The sequence below is a fragment of the Botryllus schlosseri genome, chromosome 14, assembly GCF_051294905.1.
Source record: "Botryllus schlosseri isolate E-star chromosome 14, Bs_hap1, whole genome shotgun sequence".
Taxonomy (NCBI): Eukaryota; Metazoa; Chordata; class Ascidiacea; order Stolidobranchia; family Styelidae; genus Botryllus; species Botryllus schlosseri.
The window spans coordinates 1,937,841-1,961,633 of NC_137249.1; the positions used below are offsets into that span (position 1 = coordinate 1,937,841).

The window sequence follows — 23,793 nt, forward strand, 5'->3', positions numbered from 1 at the left end:
AAACTTGGAAATTGAATTCAATTTCGAATGAGACATACAACAAAAACAAGTACCGTAAATGTCAAGGCAGGGCTGATTCTCATAAACACGAGAATGGAAAATGTCTGTACACCAAGCTTTGGCTCTTTTCAACGATACAGTTCTCCTGTAGCATTGTCAGGAAGACCAGGAATTAGATTACAATTAAAACGATAGCATAGAAACATTTCACAAATTAGATTAGAATCAGATTTCACCATAATTAACCTAAGAAGTGGGGTCATATGTCCTCCGTAGGGTTTGTCCTCGACGTTGCTCGTTATTACGTCAGAAGTTTAAACTTTGCTCGTCTTTGCGTAAGAAGTATCCACTCAAGTAAATAGATATTCGATGTACGTTGAAGTGTGATTGTAAGAACGCCTGCCATGCTGTATATGTCAGGTTTTCAATACGCTCCAGACGATAGGCTAGACTAGCCCTACCTCGCAGCACGATAGTAATCGCCACTCTGCCTAGTTTCCAATAGTAGCTTATGTATTGATAGATCATAGATGTCTGGTTATGATTAGTTAAACGCAGCTCGACCGTTGTTCCTTGGTGAGCAGTAGACCTATGTACGTACGTATGTACTGTACATGTAGGCTACACCGGGCAAAGATTTGAAATTTTGTACTCGTCAAATCGTAGAAACATTACGATTTCCACAGTGAATAATTACAATCAACAGATTCTGATATATATCATAACCGAGCCGTTGTTTGCCGTTTCTCGCAACGGCAGCTTGGAGTCTGTATGAAGTGGAAGGCAGAATTTTTTGCTCACCTTTTTTTCCCCCGTATGACTCTGAAACGGGTGCCAATCGTTAATTCGCAATTTACTCAAAATTTGAACCTGCCGCCATTGCCGTCCGATTATACACCATGTTAGCTTGGGTTGTAGCTAGAATCAGGTCTAAAACAGCAACCCCCCCCCCCCCACACACACACACACGTTGGTCTTGGGACCCATGGAGTGGTCTATTTTCATGTTGATGACTGAATTTCGTCAGAATATTGATAATTGCATTATATCACTATTCATTTCTAATCCTCTCTGAACCCCCCGATGGTCATATTTACCGGTAGGGCGGCTAGGCGCACGTAATTCGTTTTTATAACATCTGGTATGTTGTTATAATTACTTTATTATATGTTAATAATTCGTGAACTCCCGTCTGTTATATCATTAAAATATGTTGTGGTCAACCAAACGCAGCAGACTAAGACTTTCGTGAGACTCCCTCGCAAATTGTCGTGTTTTCATTCCTCTGTGGGTTCCCCGATAGCATTTGTATTGTGGGGCTCATATTGGAAGGACAGGACTATTTGCTACGCCCATCCAGCGCGGATATTGACAATGGCCACATACCCAAAGTTTCGGCCTAGGTCTTCCTTTGGTAGCACACTTCGTGAAGTAGCATGTTGGCCGAAACATGCATATTGCATATGTCTTTTGGTGTGTCGTGGCGCGGTAATGACCGGCACCGAAATACCTATTCCTATAAATTAGGCATGCTTGTATTCTTGAGGGAGAGACGTATGCATTACAGAATCAAGTTATCTAGAGGCATATTAAATCAGGAAGCTCGAAGAAAATTTTCAAGTTAATCAAATATCGTGAAAATATTTTATAGTTTATGTTGATCTACGAAATACTTTTGAGCCCTCTTCGGGCTCGCTCCCCACCCTATTGGGGAGTTTGGGTGCGGCAGTTACGGACCTGGCAAAAATGCAAATCGGTGGGTGGGATAAATCGTCCCCTATAAAGTGGGACATTGGATATATTATGACGTAACAAGCGAATGACGTATTATCTGTTAACAAGTTGTTATCTCATTACGCCTTTTCATCGCAATCCCGATATTGTCTTCCAATATATCTTGGAAGATTAGTTCTAAGAAGCAAACTAAATGTAATCGCGAGTAATCGTGATTACTTTTCCAATGTAATCGTAATCGACTACTTCCTGATTTTCCTGTAATCGTAATCGCGTGATTCAGCAGTAAACGTAATCGCAATCGATTACATTCATGAAGTAATCACCCCATGTCTGCTCGGAGGACGCCAAATTGCCCACTTGTAGAAAAAGTGTTAAAATACTTGCAAAAATTGGACTATGGCGTACTGAAAGGCGCGATTAGCTAATATAAAAGAAACGAAAAATACGCTTTGACGGGTATTTATGTTGCGACATCAAAAAATTACCCTTTTTTAATCTACCCATGGAAGAAGCGGTTATTTCGGTAGTCGAGTCGGAGAGATCACCTTTTTTAATCAAACCAATACTATTACTACTCGAAAAACTTTCCAAATCACCCGTTCTCTGCTCCAGTATTATAGCCGTTCAACGCAGTCGAACGCTTTTTTTAGATCGAAAAAAAAAACGCTACATCCCATATTTCGCTTCTATGAGATATCATAATAGGCCTACTGTTCAGCCACTGTAAAGGGGACATGTGATGCATGTTTGCTGTTTGTTTCGGAAGCCAAATTGTTGAGGGGAAATGATAGACATTTTGGCGAGGAATGAGGCTAGACGGGAGAGGAGCAACTTTTCGAAAACAACCCCGATGCGTGGGAGAACGGATATCGGACGGCAGTTGGTGACATTAGTTTTATCTTCAGCTTTGTGTACAGGGACTACTCCGGGGCTTTTTTTAGATAGCTTGGGTATAGACACCATTTTCTATCATGAAGTTGAAAAAATGGGCGATATACTGCTTGGATAATAAGCAACGTCGATCAGTATTAGTTTATTAATATATTTCCATCATTTCAAAACTACGATACAATAAAAAGATAGGAAGGTGTCGACACGACTTTGAGTAGTCTTTGAAATAAGGCACCCTTTCAGACTTTCCTGCTCATGGGAGCACGGGAGTTAGCCAAAACTTTTAGAGAGAGATAGCGTGTGGTGAGCGTCGGCGCCATCCAAGAGGCGGCCCGGGTCCGATTCCCGCCGTCGGAGGTTATTCTAGGCTCCGCGTCGCCCTTCTTACGACGATAAAAAAGACCAGAAAAAAGACAGGATAAAGTAAGAAAAAGAGCACGAAATACCTTTTAAAAAAAGGACCGACGAAGAAAAAGGAACATCGAAGAAGACTGTGACATTGGGCACTTGGTCGAGGTGGATGCACCCCAACTGGTTGGTCGTTCGTTCATCTCCTATCTGTTCATTACATCGCATTGTGTGTCTTGTATGTCGCATTGTATATTGCGTGTGTGTCTGGGGCAGATGAAAATATAATCTGACGTTTGATTGATTTCTATTCATAGAAATCGACAGTGTCATGTTGGCTAAACTCGTAAATATCCTGAACAATTGACCCCAACACCAGGGATATCTAGACTACGGGATTGATAACTAGTCACGTGACCGCGTACTCAATTGACGGAATGAGGGCATTCTTGTCAAACAGGAGTTGAGGTGAAGGAATATCGTTGCGCTCGCAGTTAAAATTGTGTGCGTTGTTATTTGTCAATTCAGGGATATATACTGTTCGCCAGGCATCTACTAGATAAGTTAGGGACGATCGTACATCGTAAGTTAGCTGGCAAACTGTCTTATAAATCTCGTGCGAAAGGTCGATGACGATCGCGTTTGAGCAGTACCGGTACTAATTCTAATTGTAATTGCGGGTTTTCGTTCATCGCTAACTGCGTCGTTACTATTGATGCACGGGATGGACTGACCGTAGATCTTACTGAAGTGAACTGAGGATAAGTTTTGATAGTTTAAACGTCGGAGCGGTACCAGTATTGGATACTCAGCTCGTTAAGTTTGTCACGCGCGAGAAGTACCGGTAAGAACTAGTCGAGTCGTTCTGTAGTAGTGACTGGCGGATTTGTACTCGTGTTTTTTTTTGTCTTGACGTATAGCCACTGGTGCTACACAGTATATAGTTAGACAGACAGACAGACCTATAGGTTGGGCGAGAGGGTGACTGAGCAGCGTGCAAAGCTTTGGCCCTATAGGCTTACCGGCCTGTAGGCTTGCAGGCATGTAGGCTTACATGCCTATAAGCAATAGGCATAATACAGGTCTATAGGCTTACAGGCTCATATGCTTACACGCCTACATCATCTAATTTCCATTTTATCACCATAAATTGCTGGAACTAATTATATTAGACTTGAATTTATCTGACGCTGACACTACAATTGACGAATGGGATATACCTGCTGTGTGCCAAATTGCCGTACTGGATACAAACCCAGAAAAAGTTCTACAGTAGAGGAATGCTCAGTTTTACATGAACGCATGTTTGTTTTTCCACAAGAGCAACATTTACGACAGAAATGGATTAGAGCGATTCCACGCAAAAATTGAATAGTAACAATATACACCAGGGTGTGTGCGAAGCATTTCTCTCCTGGTGACTTCATGGTAGACACCTGTGATACAAAAAGCACCCGCCGAAACAAGCACGAATTTCAGAAATTATCAAGATCACGTTTGAAACCGGGTGTTGTTCCTCATATTTTCCCGAATCTGTCGGAGTATTTGAGTGTACCGAGCCCTAAATCTAGGAATACGAAATCAACAAGTGCTTCTTCTGCAAGACGTGAAATGCAAAATTCTCTAATTGAGGGCTGTAACAAGCAAATTTTTCTGCTTGAAAATATTGAAACATTAGCTTCTCTGAAGGAGAAGATTAAGAGCGAGACACTACCATCTGGATATAGTTCTGTGTGCACCGATGATTCGCTGCAATTTCACTGGATAGAGACATCAGAAAATATGATCAATCCACCGGAACTTGCCATATCCGTTCTCATAAAGCAGAATTTGGAAGTCTTTGCTTTTGTTAATTCCAAACCAGTTCCCAGATCGATGTATGAGAACGTGCTTCCAACCGGATTTGTACAAAGCACCAGCCAGGTAGCCAATGTGCTTGCTGTATGCAGGAAACTGTATAGTGGCAGTAATGACTCGAGCAGCATTAGTCTTGCTGTGTCTATCCTGGAAGATTATCTCGTCGCTACGACAGAGTCCACAGCTCTACAGGATGGCTGCATGACACCTTTGTTATGATTTATTGTGGAACAGTTGAAATTGATTCAAATTCAGTGAAAGCACTGTGATTGGGCTTAAGGCATATGGGCAGCCCCTGCATGAAGGAGCCTCTTGCAAATTCTCTGGATTTTTACAAACAGCATGTTATCTGGAATTCATTGAAAATATATGGAACATCATGTCCGTGAAAAGTCCTCATAAAGCTACTAGGAAGAGAAATCCATTCCACATGCCTTTACAAGAAATTGAAGGTTGTGCCCACCCAGGGGAAGCATACCTGAACAAAGCCATAACTATATTCGTGGAGTGGCAAAGATCTGACAGAGCTGGGCTCACTAACGAGACCTTTATGGCTTGTATTCAAACCATGACCTCAGTCCTTTCACTGTCAAAATACCTTCAACGGCAACATGGCGTGAAGTATTTTCTCACCGGAAAAGTCATGTCAGATCCCATTGAGGCTAGATTTGGCATGTACCGGCAAGCTAATGGGGCAAACTTTTTCATGTCCGTGAAGCAGTTACTGCTTGCGGAAAAGAAGTTCCGCTGCTTGAGCTTACTTCAGCAGCATGGTTTGAAGAGTCTTCTTAATTTGAATGAACAAGACCCACCTTTGACCGCGACTGTGTTACAACCTGCAGAAGATTTCAAATGGTTGGTGAGCTTTCTTTTGCCTATCTCTGCACCGCTGAATTTTATCACAACTGAAGAGGCCGGTGTTATATATTTTGTCAGTGGATACATTGGCCGATCAATTTCTGTGCGACGAAAGTGCATGGATTGCAAAAAATTGCTGATAACCGACCTTGATGTTCCGGATTTGGATTTCTGCTTCCCAGAAGAATACAAAAGAATATTCAAAATGGCTGATCGAGGTGGACTTGCTGAGCCTACCGAGTTATGCTTTGCAATAACGGCGCTTGCTGTCAAATATTTCACCATCATAAGTGATTCCATGGACATGAAGCAAAAATTGTTTTGTTGTCAAAACCAAAGATTTGTTTTCACGGAGGCAACTCACGAGGTGGTTCATTTGTCAAGCCTAATGCGCCCACTTTTGAATAACTGCTGTCAATCTGGTCATGAAAACTTCAACTCCATCGTCCAGACAGCTTTCAATTGTTTGCGAAGAATGAACTTAAGCGATTCAACAGCAAACCATCTCTTGTTGAGCCGCCAGCAAAAAAACTACGTAAAATTAGGAAGCTTACGTCAAAGGCTTCCAAGGATTGACACAATTAAAATTGGTGGTATTGCATGTCCTGTAACGGTTTATCTTGTGTTTATAATCAATTAATTGCATGCCATTTCACGAATATTATAATAAAGAAAAGTATTTGTGACGTCATAGTCACTCTGACGTCATGGTCACTATGACGCCATGGCCACTATGATGTCATCAGCAATTTGTTATCTAACTTGAAGGAGTAATAGTGGGCAACAAGGGTCCGTAGGTGCAGACAGCATTCCTCACAGATAATTGGACTTTTGCCCTCATCACGTAATGGGCAAAAAAGAGTTATCAATCCCTAGTCTAGACATCCCTGCCCAACACAATCAGAGTATACTCTATCAGGGTATACACAATCATGCTCGCCCAATGTAATGTGGATTATGTGTGAATGTAAATGTGATGTGAATTATTTACTACCACGTCGGACAAATATAGGGTCCCCCCTATGCCACAAAACTAAAATCTGTATCCGGGGCCTACGATATTCTATTCGTATCGTTCTATCTATCGTATCGTTCTATTCATATTCGAATATCGTAGGCCCCGCTGTATCAGTATCAGTTTCATAAATTTTCATCACGTCAAAATCGCAAAACTGCGATATATTGAAAAGATATTAAGGTGTCGAAACGACTTTGAAGTAGTCTTTGAAACCGGACACCCATCTGGGCGTAAGCGATGTAAAGAAGGGGCATGCACAGTGCACACTGAATGAAAAATAAAGCAGATAATATAAAAGGCAATAAGCGACAAAATGAGGGGACATGTGGCGGAAGGTGAGATAGGTCGTGGTCCGATCATCTTGAGGGCTGACTATATGGTATTCATTTAGAACAGAGGTCTCAAACTCAAATTTGCTCGCTGGCCAATTTCCTACTTCTAGATGGCGCCGCGGGCCGCAGCACCAATACTAGCGGAATTCAATGTATATATTTGACGGGACCTTACAGACTGACGTTCCACATGCATCGGAAAATGTGATTTACTACTGTGAATTCACGCCTGGCACGAAAAAATAACATTTTTATATATTTAAATACAATTGATACTGTACCTGGCATAGTTTGTCAAAATAATTAGTTGTAGACACCATGCGACAGTACAAATGCATCAGGACACCGTAAAAGCTGTCGCGTTATAATTTTGCAGCTCGCGGACATTTGACGTGCCGTCATTATAGGTAAAAATTTAAAATCATACAAAGATTGATCTGATATCAGATCATTGAAGCAGTACAGCCTATAATCCGGGTCTCGGGTATACTCCTGATAACTAGGCTACATTGATCATGTCATTACCAAAGTCAAATCAAATCAGCAGTAGATTTACCTTCGAATATTTGACAGATCAATAACAGTTTGGATATAATGATTATGATTACTGTGCCATGGCAATAGAATTGTCCAATCGCCGAATCCATTTGTGTTACAGCTGTGAAGAGTATAGGCTACGACTACTTTATACTAGCCACATTAAATTGGCGATAATAGCATGGATAAAGATACCCAAGATGACACAGTATGTAACCAATTATACGTCAAGATGGCAACATAATGCCAATGGTTGCCATATCGACCTGCTTAGATACCTAAATAAGCCGCGAAACGCAAGCTACGACCTTTTGATATTTTAATATTTTCCATACCAGTTTGATAGTTAGTTGCGTCCGTGGTTGTACCAAGTCACGGCGCCCCGCGTCACAAAAGTCCTTCTCTGATTGTATCTTTTGACGCGACTCAACTAGACTCATTTTCATGTTATCCCCCATTGAGTTCGAGTAATTCTACAAAAGGTCGCGCCCAAGTCCAAATCACAATTTTCAGTACAAATCTTCAACGGGTCATGTTTAACCATCATAAACTATAGATAACTAAAGTAAACCGGTTTACCTTAGTTATCTATACATAAACAAGTAATGTCACGTATAATAGGTAATCTTCCACTGAGTCGTAACTTTCGAAAGTGATGTAATACTGAACTTTGATGAGTAGTTTCTGGTTTCTGGAGTAGTTTTAGACCGAATTCTATAAGTTCTCAAATTTAAAAAATGGTAGTTAAATATGGTCGAATATACTTCAAAATCCTAAATGCCGTCGCGAGCCGCGTGTTTGAGACCTCTGATTTAGAAGAAGTTGCTTATATTTCGACTTGAATGTGGACACTGGACATATGCTCGACGACTGTCGGATATCAGAGGCGAGATTGTTCCACAAGTGAGGTCCGGCATACTCGATAGAACAAAGCGTTTTCTTGAATTCCGTCCCGATCATATGATAGTTAGTTCTTCGAGGACGCGCGTGTGATTATAGTCGTTGAAATTTGAGGGACAGTGACCGCAATGTAACTGATACTCACGAGTTCGCGGACGCATCGAGCAAGGTACTGGTAGCCTATATATAGGATGCTTTCCATCTCAAATTCCCTTTCAGCGGCATTTCGTGTCACGATTATATAAGCGGATATGACTGCAAACTTGGTCACGCAGAGCGATCTGTTTTGTTAATGTGAGGCACGTTTTTCCTGTTTTGAGATGAATGACACGACACTTGCGTATTATGAACTAGAAACATGATAAGTTGCATTCGAGAGAGTCGATTAATAGATAGCTGATAAGAAGGTACGGATTTTCTCGTTCAATTTAACAATTTTAGAAATTAATGCAGATTTAGCCACATTTTTAGCGATTTTGTTTCAAGATTTAGCGACATCTAGGGTTTTTCAACACCAGTTTTAACGATTTTGGTTCATTTGGTGACGGCCGTGTGGTTGCGGTCGACAATATTACTATACTTGCTACCACTTGTGATGCGAGTAAGATCGTTATAGGTCATGTGTATAGTTGAACGGTGAGTTGCCTTGTTGGACTGAACATATTCTCCATATATGAGCAAAGGCCGTTACGCACTGCTTTCAAACCAGATATATCCACTTTCGCTTCAACCAGGGTGGTAACCAAGTCACAAGTCAATCTCACTTTTATAGTTTTGACTCGAGTCAAGTCGAGTCATTTTCAATTCACCACTGAGTCAAGTCCGAGTCCAAGTCATCGAGCAGAGGCTCGAGTCCGAGTCATGGTATTATGACTCGAGTCCGAGTCCAAGTCATTGTGTTGACTGCTCAGTTTCCAGCAGTTAAAGTCTCTTGTTAAACCCACTTTTATAACTCTGTTTGGTGATATCAAATGGTTCGCATAGGCTACTAATTTTCCTCACTTTTAGCGGTTGCTGGTCGCATTTTCAAGTAGTAGTACCAATAGACGAAATGCCAATAGTGTGGTTATTAGGGATGGTGTGAACGTGAGGTTCACGTTCGCGTTCTGTGTGTGAACCTCGGAAATTTAGAGGTTCGTGTTCACAACAGAACCTTGGTAGGTTCTGCACTGTGAACCTTTTGATGAATTGTAATTTTCACTCCATTATAAGATCTTTGGTTCACATTTATTGCATTTCAACTGCGGGACACTCCATGCATGGTGCTGGCAGCATAAAAAATCAACGCTTAACGAGCATGCACCATGCACCTTGACAACCTTAAAAGTTTTAGTTGCTTTGTTGCAAAAATTTTCTCGGAATAACCAGTTTCCGTTTGTGAATATTTAGTGACTATCTGCTGTGAGCTTGACCCGCAATCACACAACATCACCAGCGATATACGTAGTCAGCGAATGATGCTTATTCAACCAATCAATGACATTGATACCGTCTTCTGATGTAAAAAATCGAACGGGCCTACGGGGTCAATCTTGACTTCATATCTTTACTGTATCATTAAAACCAAATCCGTGCGATTAAGGTGTTTGCTACTGCTGCATGACTTGTTGTTGTTTGTGGTATCGGTAGCGAGTATTGAAACCCGTTGTACACTCTGCTCAATATCAATGTAGCAATACTCAGACTCCGAACACATTGTCCGGTCTGGCTAAGACCGTTACGGCGTAAGCTTATATTCCTTGGTAAGTCCTCGTCGAAATTGTTGGCAAAGCGACGGAATGTACTGATTTTACGCAATTATTATATCCTTTGATTACCGCTGTTGATACATTAAGCGACGTTTAAAACGCCGATATGTACTTCAGCATGTGGCATTATGTGGACCGAGTCTTCGCTAGGTATCGTGTACATTAATATAGGCTATCACTTCATTGGAAGATGGGGTTGGAATTAACAATATGACGTCGTGTGACGTCACGAGGTTCACGTTCGTGTTCACACAGAACCTTTCAAAAAGGTTCGCGTTCACACGAACCTGAACCTTTCAGAGGTTCACACCATCCCTAGTGGTTATGTTATTATTCTTCGAAATTGCAATGAAATGTCGGTATTGGCCGTCTGAGTCTCGAGTCATATGACTTGGTTCGAGTCATGGGCAGTGACTCGAGTCCAAGTCGAGTCAACAGACAGATTGACTCGAGTCGAGTCGAGTCATTTCCGTATTTTGAGAAAATGACTATAGTCAAGTCGAGTCATCAGAAAATCGTGACCCGAGTCATTACAACCCGGCTCAGTTGAAGTTGGTCGCATTATGTTCTGCATCTATATTCATCTGCGCCTCACCCTCTTATTAAGTTCAATATATGATGTTCGGAAGCATATTTTAAGTAGGCCTATCATATCTCTTCTGACAATGTCGCTCGGAGTTTGGATTCTTTTGTTGTTCGGATTCGTGATGTTCTACCTGGATTCGGCAGGTATATGAATAAATCGTGTTGTAATTTGAAACGAATCGTAGGCCAGTGTTCTCTTTAGCAGCCAAATTTTGTATGAGAAGATACGTCAACGGTAAATGGGTCACTACTGGAGATTGTGGGGTTGGTACGCAAGTAGTTTGACGTCACAGTACTGGAAGTTCTATTCTCTGAACGTTTTTTAGGGTACGAAAAGGGCGTCGGAGATGCAGAAAGAACTTGAGCTCAAAGCAAAAGATGAGAATAAATGGACTGTGAGTAGCATTTGAAACCTTTCGAAGATCACGCAAAGACGGGCAAAATTTGAAAATATGGTCGAGTCCCAATAAAATTTGGATCCATAACACCTCAGAGAAAAATATTCATGAGAATTCTGAAACTTTGATTTTTTCTGAATTCCGTTGCAGGTTTTTGTTTGTTTTGAGCTGTTTCAACTACATTGGTCATTTTACACCAAGCCGATATGCTTTATTTGTGATTCCCTATTTACCGCTTATAGCACGCTCTACTAGTAGCCTTTTTATAAAACACCGCTTATGCAAATCACGTGGCGAGGAAGAGCTTAGATGAAACTCCAATACAAATTCTGGAGTATATAGACCTCGGTCGGACTTATTACACCACTACGCTATCTCGCCACGTTGCAGGTATTCCAGCGAAGAATAAACGGAGACGTGGATTTCAATCGCAATTGGACTGAATATGTGAAAGGATTTGGAAATCCTGAAGGAGATTACTGGCTCGGTAGGAAAGTTTTGAATTTAATTTTGTTGTTTGAAGTTGCGGAATATATTTCGATATCATCAGAGGTGTTTCCTTCCAGGAAAACTACAAATGACCGCGAGTGCTATGTGTTAATTTAATAGTAGCCGAAATATACATACTCACACGCTCGACGCGGCCGAATAGCTTGAAGAATAAATGTATTCCGCATCATGGCGATGAATTTCACGTAGCAAAACTTGACAACTTCAATTGGATACAGATAGAAATCGTTCTAAAAGACATATATACCATACGTTGCTATAGTCTTGATTAGCGGAAGATGATTGATTCAAAATTGCATGATGGGTAGGCTATTACTGCCCACAAGACGCTATACCTTCCCGCCAATGGATTTGGGCGAATTAGGGTGCTGACCAGTTTTTTTTTTAGAAATCAGAACGTCAAATTGAGAGGTGGGTCGCGGAACATTTTCAAATCGCAATTTGGGGTCGCGGGCATAAAATGGTGGGAATCCGTATAACTCTAAAATCTCGCCAGCTCCGCTCCGTGTAATTGTCGTGATGATATGCGTATTGCTTTTCATTTCCCTTTTTACCTTAGATTATCTTTCAAGTAAATAGTAGGGTACGGGAGTTCATCACAACAACTCTAAACAAAAAAGTCGAAGAGCACCATTGTATAGTGGCGGACGGTTTACGCATTTTCACCGGGCAAAGTATAGTTTCATTCAAAACCAACGCATTCTATCACTTCAGAACGTTTATTTCCAGGGCTTGAGGAATTGCATGAAAGAACAAAGGAGGGAAATATGGAAATGGAAATCCACATAATCGAGAGAGAGACAGGAATTCACTGGATGGTTAAATACAGGCAAGCATTAATTCGACATAACAATTCATACACAAATTTGGTAATGTGAAGAACATATGATCATATTTTAGGGTTACCATTTGTCCTCTTTTCTGACTTTTTTGAAAGAGTCCTCGGAGGACGCCCAAATGTCTTATGCATTAATATTTTTTTTGTCAACCTATCAAAAAACTCTTAGAAAACCGGTAATTCGGGCTTTGCGCCGGAAAGATGACCTTTTTTCAGTCAACCGACTACAATGTCGAGGGAAATTTACCATTTTTCCTGATTTCACACCCGTATTGTAACGCTGTAAATTTTGAAAAAGTGTCCTGTTTTCAGAATTCCAGAATATGGTAACCCTACATGGTTGGAGGAATAAAACAACGAATAAAACTTAAAAAATGCCCACATCAGGCTTACAGAACACGGCATCATTGTTTCTCACTTTTTAATCAATTAACATTTAGACTGGAGTATTCGTGTCAACGTAACAAACCTTCAAACGACATGACAACGTGATCTCGTATCTGAGTATTATATGTTACGTCATCTCAGGTCACCGAATCACATTTGGATTTGAATCCCATTATTATAGATTCAATAGCATTGGAGGCCTCGAAATCACGATTAGTCATATCGCAGTATACGAAACATCAATCAATGAGTTTATTAATATTGTCATCGTTGCAAAACACCATAAAACTGCGATAAAATGAAAATATAGGAAGGTGTCGAAACAACTTGGAGTAGCCTAGTCTTTAAGATCAGACACCCACCTTGGCCTAGGCGAAGTAAAGAAGAGGCATGTACACTGAATGAAAAGTAATGCAGAGAATATAAGACGAAAGCGACAAAATAAGGTGGCATGTAGCGGAAGGCGAGGTCGATGTTAGATCGTTGTCCAATAATCCTGAAGGCTGGCTAGGTTAGTATTCATTTCGAAGAAATTGCTTGTATTTCGACTTGAATGCGGACGTGCTCGACGACTGTCGGATAGCCGGCGAGATGCTGTTCTACAATTGGTACTTGATAGAGCAACGCGTTTTCTTGTATTCCGTCCAGCGTAGTTGTCCTTCGCTGACGCGCGTGTGCTGTACTTGTGCACTTTTGACTCCGAGGTGAAGTATATAGTCGTTGAAATTTGAGGGACATTGACCGCAATGGAACTGATACATAAACTTGGCAATTTCTAGCTTCCTCATATCTTCTATGTTTAGAACACCAAATCTTTTGAGTAGCGATTTATCAGTTGCACATCCAGGCCCCCGGGGGCTTTGGCAATGATACGGATGATCCGATGTTGAAGTTTTTGCAAGGGGGCCAATCGTTTTCTTGCAGGCAGCACCCCAACAAAGAATTCCGTATTGTAAATTTGATAGGAATAGAGTGTTGAAGAGTATCAACAGAACCCTAACTGGCAGAATGTGGCTAGCGCTGCGAAACGGCCGGACCATATATACCTTCGATGGTTATGGTTTATGAGTGAAGATATGCGACTCTTCCAAGACATGTCCGAATCCAGTAAAACACCAAGGTATTTGGCATTTTTAGCGTTGGAAATTGGTTGGCCAGCGATGTCAACGGTTAGGTTATCGCTGGAGTTCACGACCAGTATAATTGGGATTTCGCAGCGTTAACCCGAAGGCTATTATGGGACGTCCACTCATGCACTTTCGGCATTTGATCACGGGTGACGGCATTCAAGCTTGCGGTAGTAGGTGCGTGAGATAGGAGGTGAGTATCGTCAGCGTTGTATTCAATGACGAGGTTTCAACGATATCATTGACATATAAAGTAAAAAGGACCGGTCCAAGAACTGAGCCTTGCGGAACACCACAGGTAACAAGGTGGGGAGGACATGGTGTTGGATATCGAAACCATTGCATATCTCCCAGTCAGGTGGCTTTTCATGAGCTCTATAGTTGTTGACCCTAGAACCTGTATCACGCCAATTTCGACTTTTCGAGAGAAGAATACTGTGATTGACTATAGAATATAGATATAGGTCGGTAGTTGGTGACATTAGTTCTGTCTCCGACTTTGTAAACCAGGACAACTCTGGCAGATTTCAGATAATTTGGGTAAACACCATTTTCCATCACGAAATTGAAAAAAATATGGGCAATGAGATGACCGGCTAATCAGTTTTAAAAACCAAGCCGGAATCAGATCGCCATATCCAACGGCCTTGTTAGATTTAAGTTCATTAATGGCAAGTATAGGCCTACCACTTCCGTGGAAGTTGCAGGCTAAAGCATGACAGATTGGGATACTGATTTAACATCTGGCCTGGACGACGCAGATTTCGAAATAGACGAAGCGATGTTAGGCCCTGGCCTACATTGCAAAAATATTCATTGAAGTAATTTGAGATGGCCGCAGGAACTGTCAGATTGTCCCCGGTAGTCGAGTTCGTGATTTGCAAGACAGGCGTGGGGCCTGTTAGTACAAAGCTACAACGCACATTAGTGGAAATGAAATTCCTGTGAAGTCGCATCGTGATCAAACCGCAGCATTGTTGTCACAAAGTGCAATGAAATAGGTATGGCCGAAATAGTGACAAATTTATCTTTGTCCTGTATAACTGGCATTACATTATTTGTGGCAGCATAAAAGTTACATATTGGGACTATCCATATATCTTTCATACTGTTGTGATTTCAAAATCAATGATACCCGAACACTCGGTTCAGATTCGAATCACTCAGGTATAGCCTACTCGATAATGCCCAGTCCTAAGTCATAACATTATCATGACAATTGTTACATGCTATTTCAGCAATTTCCAAATCGGACCCAGTTCCGAAAAGTACATACTGAATGGATCTGGATACTCCGGGAATACAAGCTACGATTTTTTCATGCCTCATAAAAATCGAAAATTCTCGACGAAAGACGCCGATAACGATATTTTTGAAAATTTGAATTGCGTTTCTGACTGGGGAGGAGGCTGGTGGCATGGCTATGGGCACAGCTGCGGCGACAGTGATCTGAATGGAAATTTCGAGAGCAGTGACATAAATGGATTTTGGTGGTGGAAGCCCTCCAGAGGTATATACTACCTGAGCTACTCGGAGATGAAGATTCGCAGAAGGTCCTGAAATACAGGATACCAGAAACATCCAGAGAAATAATCGACTATTGTAGTAGACCCGACCATAGACTTATGAACTTAACTAATGAATTTTCAAAATGCGCATATAAAACGAGAACTAGGGAGACCGGGGACAATTGCAACACTTTTTGTATTCTCCAACATGGAAATTTCACTTCCAAAGTTTTATATAGAGAAGCCAACAACTCGATAGTTGATATGAAACTAAAATTAAACTCAATCAACAATCAATCATGGAAATTTTGGATCGCGAAAATCCCCGCTCAAATGTACCCATCAGGAACAATTGTACCACCCTTGCAGGACAATTATAACAGTGCTATTTATAACTAAAAACAAACGAAATGAACAACGAAAACAGAAGCACAAATTGTACTATTTCATTAAACTAAAAAAAGAGACGTTTGAACGCTTCGAGGCTACGCCCCATCGCATTTATGGCATCTGAATACAGTATCACCCTTCGTGTCTTGTTCAAGCTTAAAGTGTGCAAGAAACACATTCATTCCATCATCTCCCTGTGCATGTATGCAGTGTAGGCCTACATATTCGGCCTCTTCTACCAAGGTTCTGCTCTTCAGCCTGCATAATGGGTTGGTCATTTGATCACCTGCGAAGGTGCGAAACCGACCTGGCTAACATATCTTGGTTGCATGGGCCGATGTTAGTGTTGCAAAATGAGAACACAGCATTGTGTGGCGTCAAAGCTATATAATGACATTCCTGTTCTGTACAAAATTAAAATAAATTGTTCACACCAAACGACAAAATGTAAGTGGGCCATGATTTAAGTCAGGGGATGAGGATTCAATCACGGGCATTGGGCACGTTCAAGTGACCATTGAAGGTCGACGCACCAAAAGTCGACCAGCATCAGAAAGGGTGGTTGAATCACGGAAATTACCGAATCGTAAGATTCACATCAGGACTTTTGTATGGCCGTTCCGACAGATGATCATGTTAGAATTGGTATCGCAAGGTAGTATCTGTTCTGGTGAACTTCTGGCTGTTGCAAGATTATTCTGCAGAAGATAAATGGTTATACCAACATATGAACAAAGAAATTCAGCATTGAAAACATATAGTAACGGGGCAAAAGTATCAGAGTGTTACAATTGCCCCTGACACGCTCGACCTTGATTGGTGTCTCAGTATGGTACCTTCCCGGCGATGCTAGTGCTAGTTTTTCTATCATCACGGTAGACTATATGGTAACATTGTTCCTGCTACATATATTACGTTGTATAGCCACTTGAGGTACTATTCGTCTAAACAAATTATTACAGACCAGAAAATATTTACTGAAGGGTCCAAAATTTCGTTTTTTTTTAAAATTATTCCGGGGCTTCGCGTCGCAGCCCAACGCAACTTCAGGTACAATAGAAGAGATAACTACCGCATGCGGACTTAAAATATCAAGGCGATTTCTCCACCCTATTACCGGCGGTGAGGTCGATTGTTACATTTGTCCCCGGTCTCCCCTACTCCATTTTTCAAACTAGTCAGCCCTCATGATTACCGGACCACGACCTGACATGTCGAACTCGCCTACCGAAACATGCGCAGCAATCATTTTGTCGCTTACTTTTACGTTACTTTCTTTTATCCAGTGTGCATGCCTCTTATTCCCGTGCTGTAGGCAAAGGTGGGTGTCCGATTAAAATACTACTCCAAGCCGTTATGGCATCCTCCTATCTTTTCATTATAACGCAATATTGTGGTGCATTGATTTGATAAAAATATGGATAACATGACGATCACTAATGACTATAACTACAACAAGAACTATAATCACTTTCCTAAACTCGCATCTAGATTCGAGAACTACTCATTTTCCAAAACTCGCAACTAAAACTACAATGAGAATTAGGGCCTACTATAGAACTATACTCACTTTTCAAGATACGCAACTAGCCCCACATTTCAACCGCAACTAGAACTAGAACCACTAAAAATAGTAGCCAGTTCTTAGTTGACCATCACCTAACTAGATTGGTAGCTTGTAGAAGTCTGCAGTGGGCTACAGTGGGGAACGTTCATTATCTGAAACCCCCATGCCGTTTTTTAGCCAGAGACATATTATGGGGTTGAATGATGAGTCATCTATGTTATATTCAGTGCCATTCTTTTATGGTTTTCAAGCTTCTGAAGCGAACGGGTGTTCAGTTCAAATAGTGCGATACAAACGACACCAAGCTGCAAAACATGTCCGGCGTTGATTTCTTTCGTCATTTGGATTTTTCTGATGAGCAACAAACATAGAATAGGCTACCGATCGGGGTGTAAAAATATAAAGGAAATTTTTTCTTTCTTCTTCCAAATATAATGTGACATGTTATTGAATGTGTACCGTATTTCATAAGTACGATCAGACGCTGTCATGCGTACTTGAACGTACAGTCTCCATGCGGTAATGACGCAACACAAAACGGTTGCACAGAGTGAGCAAGCCTTGATTTCGTAATATAATAGTAGGCTGTCACATGGAGATTAATATCACGTGTAGGCTATATATCGCGTCATATCATGGCTGTTTCATAGCGTAAGATTATTATATTCTGCCGCATATTGCTCGTCTGTGAGTAGCCTATGTATCTCTGGACTGAAGATATCTTCCGATATCCAGCAGGTTTAATCCCGTCCGGGGCAGACCAAAAGACTTGACCAGTAAAACTGGCATCTATGTCTATACTAGGGTTACCATACGTCCTCCTTTTTTAGGATGCCTAAATGTATCCTTTTTGGCAATTCGTCCTACCTTTTTTTAGTCAACCACAAATTTCCAGTAAATATATCAAAATCAGCTTTTCAGTTTAGGTGCACGAACTCTTATAATTTTGAAACAATGTCCTCCTTTCCCGATTAACCCAAATATCTCCACATTTGACCACCAGCACGAACGGGATGGCGTGGCGATGCAAGACTTCGAAAGCCTTACAAGGCCATATCTGCACCCTCCTTGGCATATGCACTTGCACATTAAACATGTTAAGAATGAATTTATTATATGAATCCGAAGACTTCGTTCTCACTGAAGAGTATAAAAAACAGAGTTGAACAAGTCAAAACTATGCAAGTTAAATTGACTTGCGACTCAGAATCTAGTGACTAAGTTACAACCTTCAATTCGACCCATGGCTAAACCTAACCCAAATGAGCACAGTCTGGCAACTCTTCTAGCTACTTGTCCATTATGTCCAAATTTCCATCAACACACCGCAAATTCGTTGATCTTCTGCAGCAAATCCCAAACCAGACACAAAAGTCGACGAAAATCAATTAATTTACTGGTTAAATATGAAATAGCCGTCAACATAACGATTCTAAACAGTGGTAAGAACGACTATTCCCGGCTACAATTGGCTGATTTGGTAAGCAAGGAAAGAAACTCATAAAACTTGCGTCTCGATTATTAGAAATACTGAAAACATAAACGGTGTTCGTGTAAAACAATTCTCGTCTTTACAACTCGGGGGGGGGGTTGATTCTGAAGGGCGCACGGATAAAGTTACATAGCGTAACGGTCACAATGATCATCAAGTACGGGAACTCCGGTCCATAGAAGCGCTGGCATTCAAACTAATAATAAGTGACAATGCCAGTTCTTCACAGGTATTTGCAGAGGTGGTCATTAAAAGTAAAAGCAGCAATTTCTAATATTTTCCAAAGCTAATTTAAGTAAAATTAGTAAACGAAATGTCAAAAAATTACTCATGCGAGTACTTTGAAAGTATTTATGTTTAGGATGTCACATAAATTTCTGCTCCATTACAGGTAAAAGTAGCAATTTCCAAGATTTTCCAAAGCTAATTCATGTAAAATTGGAAAATGAAAGGCCCAAAAATTACTCAAGTAATTAGTTTTAGTTGAGGTGACACGTAAATCTCTACTCCATTACGAGTACAAACTACCATATCCAAGATATCCCTAAACTACTTCAAGCAATAGCAGACAATGAAAGGTTTGAAAAGTATTCAAACAAGTAGTTTTGAAAGTAAATTGGTCGGGGTGTCCCATAAAATTAGCAGTACTTCGAAAATACTACAAATACGGCAATTTCTGAAAATATATTCTGCTACCACGACACAAGCGATGTTTCACCCGAGTATCATAATTTTACTCAAAAAAGCGAAACAAACTCACCCAAAACTACTTTCGGCATTACATAAGAAAAGTAAGTGAATTTGCGAAGTGAAAGTGGTCTGAGATCATGACAGAATGTACTCGAGTGCTCTGAAAAAGTGCGGCTAATTCGTCGCTGACCACCTCTGAGTATTAGGGTGTTCAGTAGGGTTGTTCAAAAATATCTTTCTCTTCAAATTTGACTGCCTATTCGATAAAATTGTCTCAAAATAGCAAATTTTGCTCAATTCCAAATTTGAAATTTTCTATCTCGAATAACTTCGCTTCTACAGGTCGGAATTAGCCAAATTTAGTGTGAAGTGTTTTTTTACTCAATCTACCAACAATTTTATCAAAAAACCAGCAAAATTCGAGGAAAAAAAGTTATTTTTGAACACCCCTAGTGTTTAGTGCTGATGTCGTGTGTTTAACGTGAGTATGTTTACAACAACGAAGCGGATACATGTGATTATGAAAACATCAAAATAACATTTGCAGAATGTCTTACTAATTATGATTCCAGCCGATGTAAATATATTGCAGACACAGAGATATTGCAGGTAGGAACCACATTTCCTTAAAAAGAATCCTCGACCCAAAACGAATCGGCAAGGATTCAACATGAAAAATCTCCGTTTTCACTGTCAGTCTGAATGTGTCTGTGATAGAGCCCGACACGGTATTATCGGCCGGGCTCTAGTCTGTGACCTCACAGTGCCTCCGAATTTCGAATGAGACACGCTACAATGTGCTTGAAGCGAATTAATAAAATAAATGCTCGGCGCCTTTAGCAAGGTTATATGATTATCACGACGATTAAAACAATTCAAAATTGCATAATGTTGTCACTTCTGGTATAATCCAAGTAAAGAACCTATTTATTGCAGTCTGCGTAAAAAATCTGTGGAGCCCTGCCGAGTGGCCGAAGACTTTTGGCCGCGCGGATTGAAATCTGAAACAAGAAAAGTGAATACTTTTCCCATTGAAATGAACCAGAAGATTTGAACAGCTAGATTAATTAGAGAAAAATGCCGGTAGTCGAACTATAATTTAATCTGCGAAATGTTTCTCAGCTCTCATCTCAATTCTGATCTTATTTCTGGTTTTCCTGAAAATGCTACAGGATAACTGTATAGTAAGAAACAAGCCAAGCTTGCTGTACAGACAATTGTCAATCTCATGATCCTGAGGATGATTGGAAAGGAACTGAACTTTTGTCGTATTTCTTTGGAACGTTGAGTTCAATTTCCAAGTTTTTGCGAATTCACTGATTCTAAAGCTAATCCGAAATGATAGCTACTCAGTTTTATCCAAGTTGGATTTAGAATTACTGAATTCGCAAGGACCGGGAATTCGAATTAACCAGGGCTGTAACCAAGTCACAAGTCAATCTCACTTTTGTAGTTTTGACTCGAGTTATGGTATTATGACTCGAGTCCGAGTCTAAGTCATTGCGTTGACTGCCCGGTTCCCAGTTTAAAGTCTTGTTTAATCTGCTCTTTATAACTCTGTTCGGTTATATCGAACGGTTCGCATTCATAATAAACTAATTTTCCTCAATTTTAACAGTTTCTGATCGCATTTGCAAGTACCGCTACCAATAGACGAAATCCCAATAGCGTGGTAACTTTACTATTTTTCAAAATTACAATGAAATGTCGGTCTTGGCCACCTGAGTCTCGAGTCATATGCCTTGGTCCGAGTCATGCGCGATGACTCGAGTCCACGTCGAGTCAATACGCAGATTGTCTCGAGTCGAGTCATTTCCGTATTTCGAGAAAATGTGTCAAGTCAAGTCGAGTCATCAGAAAATCGCGACTCGAATCGGACTCGAGTCGAGTCATGACTCGATTCATTACAACCCTGGAATTAACTCCAAATTGAAAAGAAATACGACAAACATCAGGCTCAGCTGTTTGGAGGGATTTTATAGTGCAACTTTTGGCAGCTTTTCTCTATTTTTTATACCAAATTTTACTGCAGCTTTGATCAAATATTGCGTAAAAATATAAAGGAGTGATTTAAAAACATGCTATAAACTATTCCTAGTATGTTTCTGTTCTCATTCATTCGCAGAACAAAGAGCTATATGATGGGTTAGCTGCATCTCACTGTTATCTATGACACAATGGCTTGCAAGCAAAGAAGTCCAACTACCCCTGCCAAGCACGACCGTGTCCGAACAATATGTAAATGATCGTTGTATTAATTCTGTCGTTTAAATTTGAGATAGTTTCCCATTTCACAAACGCCAAAGTCACCAAGAGTGAGTGTTTAGGGCGTGTTATTTGACTTGTTTTAGGGGGAGGGGTTATCGCTATGCTGTTTGACTTTTGGGGAAAAATTATTCCCGCATTTGCTGCGTAACGGCAAAAATATAACTTTGAATGTCCGTGAAATGGCAAAGTAACAAATTTCACAGCTCTGCAAGAACTAGGTCATACAACGGAACCTTTCGAGTATCTCATACCCTACCGATTCAACAAAAATTATAAATACAACTTTTTACTGCAACTTTTGTCAAAATTAGGTGCAACTTTCCCGCGATTTGAGAACAACAAAAACTAACAACACTAATTAGATAACATGAATAATCTAGTCTGCAAACAGGCAATTACACAAGCGACGGATGTTATCATTAGGGCAAGTTGTTGCACTAAAATCGCGAGAAAGTCGCATTTAATTTTAACAGAAGTTGCATTTATAATTGTAACCTAGTTCTGGCAGAGCCGTCCAATTTGTTACTTTATTCCCATTCAACGCACGGTCTGACGAAACCCCCCAAAATTACATTATTTCCGTGACATAGCAAGAAAATTACGCAATGCGGGAATAATTCCCTCCAAAAGCCTAACAGCATAGCGATAACCGCTCCCCCTAAAACAAGTCGTATAACACACCCCAAACCCCCTAGGTCTGCAAACTTGACCCAAGGCATGACAGGATAACTCACACCCGGTGACTTTAACAAAAGCAATGGCCTGAGAAAGGTGACTCAGTGAAAATGTAATTTTTGACGATCTCGCCAGTGCGCTCGTGAAATGGAAAACTATTTCAAATTTAAACGACGGAATTAATAAATCGAACTATTCAGATTTTGTTCGGGCACGGTCGTGCTTGGCAGGGGTAGCTGAACTTCTTGCTTGCAAGACATTGTGTCATAACAGCGAGATGCAGCTAACCCATCATATAGCTTTGTTTTGCGAATCAAAGAGAATCGAACCATACTAGAAATACTTTATGGCATGTTTTCAAATCACTCCTTTACATTTCAACGCAACATTTGATAAAACTTGCAGTAAAAATTGGCATGGAAAATGAAGAAAAGTTGCACTATAAAATCCCTACAAACAGCTTAAACATCATAGTACATAGATTCTGAGTATCTAGGAAGCTGTCGGAAGCTGTAAAAAAAAGTTGCTAAAATTTGCCCTAGTTATCATCATAGAAAAACTATGGCCAACCTGTCTCATCCGTCGGCTACATTGACGTTGTGGAAAAACCAGTTGATCGAGGTCGCCCACGAGTCTTTCAGAGCCTTGTCGAATTTATTTCGAAAACGCTTTTCGGCCACGACTTCGGTCTCGCTGAGAGCCAGAGAGTAGTGGAGATATTTCAGGTCGTCCTGGAAACACCCCGATATCACGATATCGCTAATTTTCAACAGCCAAACTAGAAAACGCAGTCAGATGATGTGGGACTACCGTCAAAAATTTTCGCCAAGCACACGCAGAAGTAGCAAACAAAAACAACCTTTTTTTCCCCCGGATTCCGGAGATTCACGATTAAATTGTTAAGCTGCCTAAAAAAAGCCGCTGCAAACCAAATTTGGATCGATTCCAACTGGTAGATGTGAACGCGCAGGTGTTTGAAAATTTTCAATCATTATAAAAACAATTTTAAAAACTGTTTCAAACTTCACTGTTAACCCCGTGAAATTGTTACGTTGTTCAAAAGAACGATGCTCACCGATTATTGTTCACTTCCAGCGCAGTTGAAAATTTTGGATTCGCAAAAATAGCCTCG

The 23,793-nt window shown here is 40.6% G+C and overlaps 3 protein-coding genes and 1 long non-coding RNA gene across 5 annotated transcripts in view; 3 read left to right on the forward strand and 1 right to left on the reverse strand.

Moving 5' to 3' along the window:
• The window catches only part of LOC145455728 (fibrinogen-like protein A), an 89,213-nt gene extending 73,282 nt beyond the window's left edge, over positions 1-15,931 (forward strand). The window contains exon 6 of the mRNA XM_080333707.1: positions 15,310-15,931. Coding sequence (XP_080189833.1) covers positions 15,310-15,631 — 322 coding nt within the window. The 3' untranslated portion in view covers positions 15,632-15,931. The remainder of the gene's footprint in view (positions 1-15,309) is intronic.
• LOC145456342 (ficolin-1-like) lies at positions 10,844-12,613 on the forward strand. Of its 2 annotated transcripts, none has more exons than XM_080334412.1 (5): positions 10,844-10,955; positions 11,014-11,075; positions 11,138-11,206; positions 11,600-11,696; positions 12,449-12,613. In XM_080334412.1, the coding sequence occupies exons 1-5, from the start codon at positions 10,892-10,894 to the stop codon at positions 12,595-12,597; spliced, it is 441 nt and encodes a 146-aa protein (XP_080190538.1). In that variant the 5' UTR covers positions 10,844-10,891; the 3' UTR covers positions 12,598-12,613. The 2 variants fall into 2 exon arrangements, with proteins under 2 accessions (XP_080190538.1, XP_080190539.1); XM_080334413.1 differs by having other exon boundaries at positions 10,879-10,955; positions 11,017-11,075.
• A 2,979-nt stretch (positions 15,932-18,910) lies between the features above and the next one.
• LOC145455939 (phosphatidylinositol 4,5-bisphosphate 3-kinase catalytic subunit beta isoform-like) overlaps positions 18,911-23,793 on the reverse strand; it is a 29,884-nt gene continuing 25,001 nt past the window's right edge. The window contains exons 23-24 of the mRNA XM_080333971.1: positions 23,232-23,392; positions 18,911-20,719 (exon numbers count right to left, since the gene is read on the reverse strand). Of these exons, the coding sequence (XP_080190097.1) occupies positions 23,237-23,392 (156 nt within the window). The 3' untranslated portion in view covers positions 18,911-20,719; positions 23,232-23,236. The remainder of the gene's footprint in view (positions 20,720-23,231; positions 23,393-23,793) is intronic.
• LOC145456158 (uncharacterized) overlaps positions 19,964-23,793 on the forward strand; it is an 86,038-nt gene continuing 82,208 nt past the window's right edge. The window contains exon 1 of the long non-coding RNA XR_013920512.1: positions 19,964-20,087. This is a non-coding gene — a long non-coding RNA (uncharacterized LOC145456158). The remainder of the gene's footprint in view (positions 20,088-23,793) is intronic.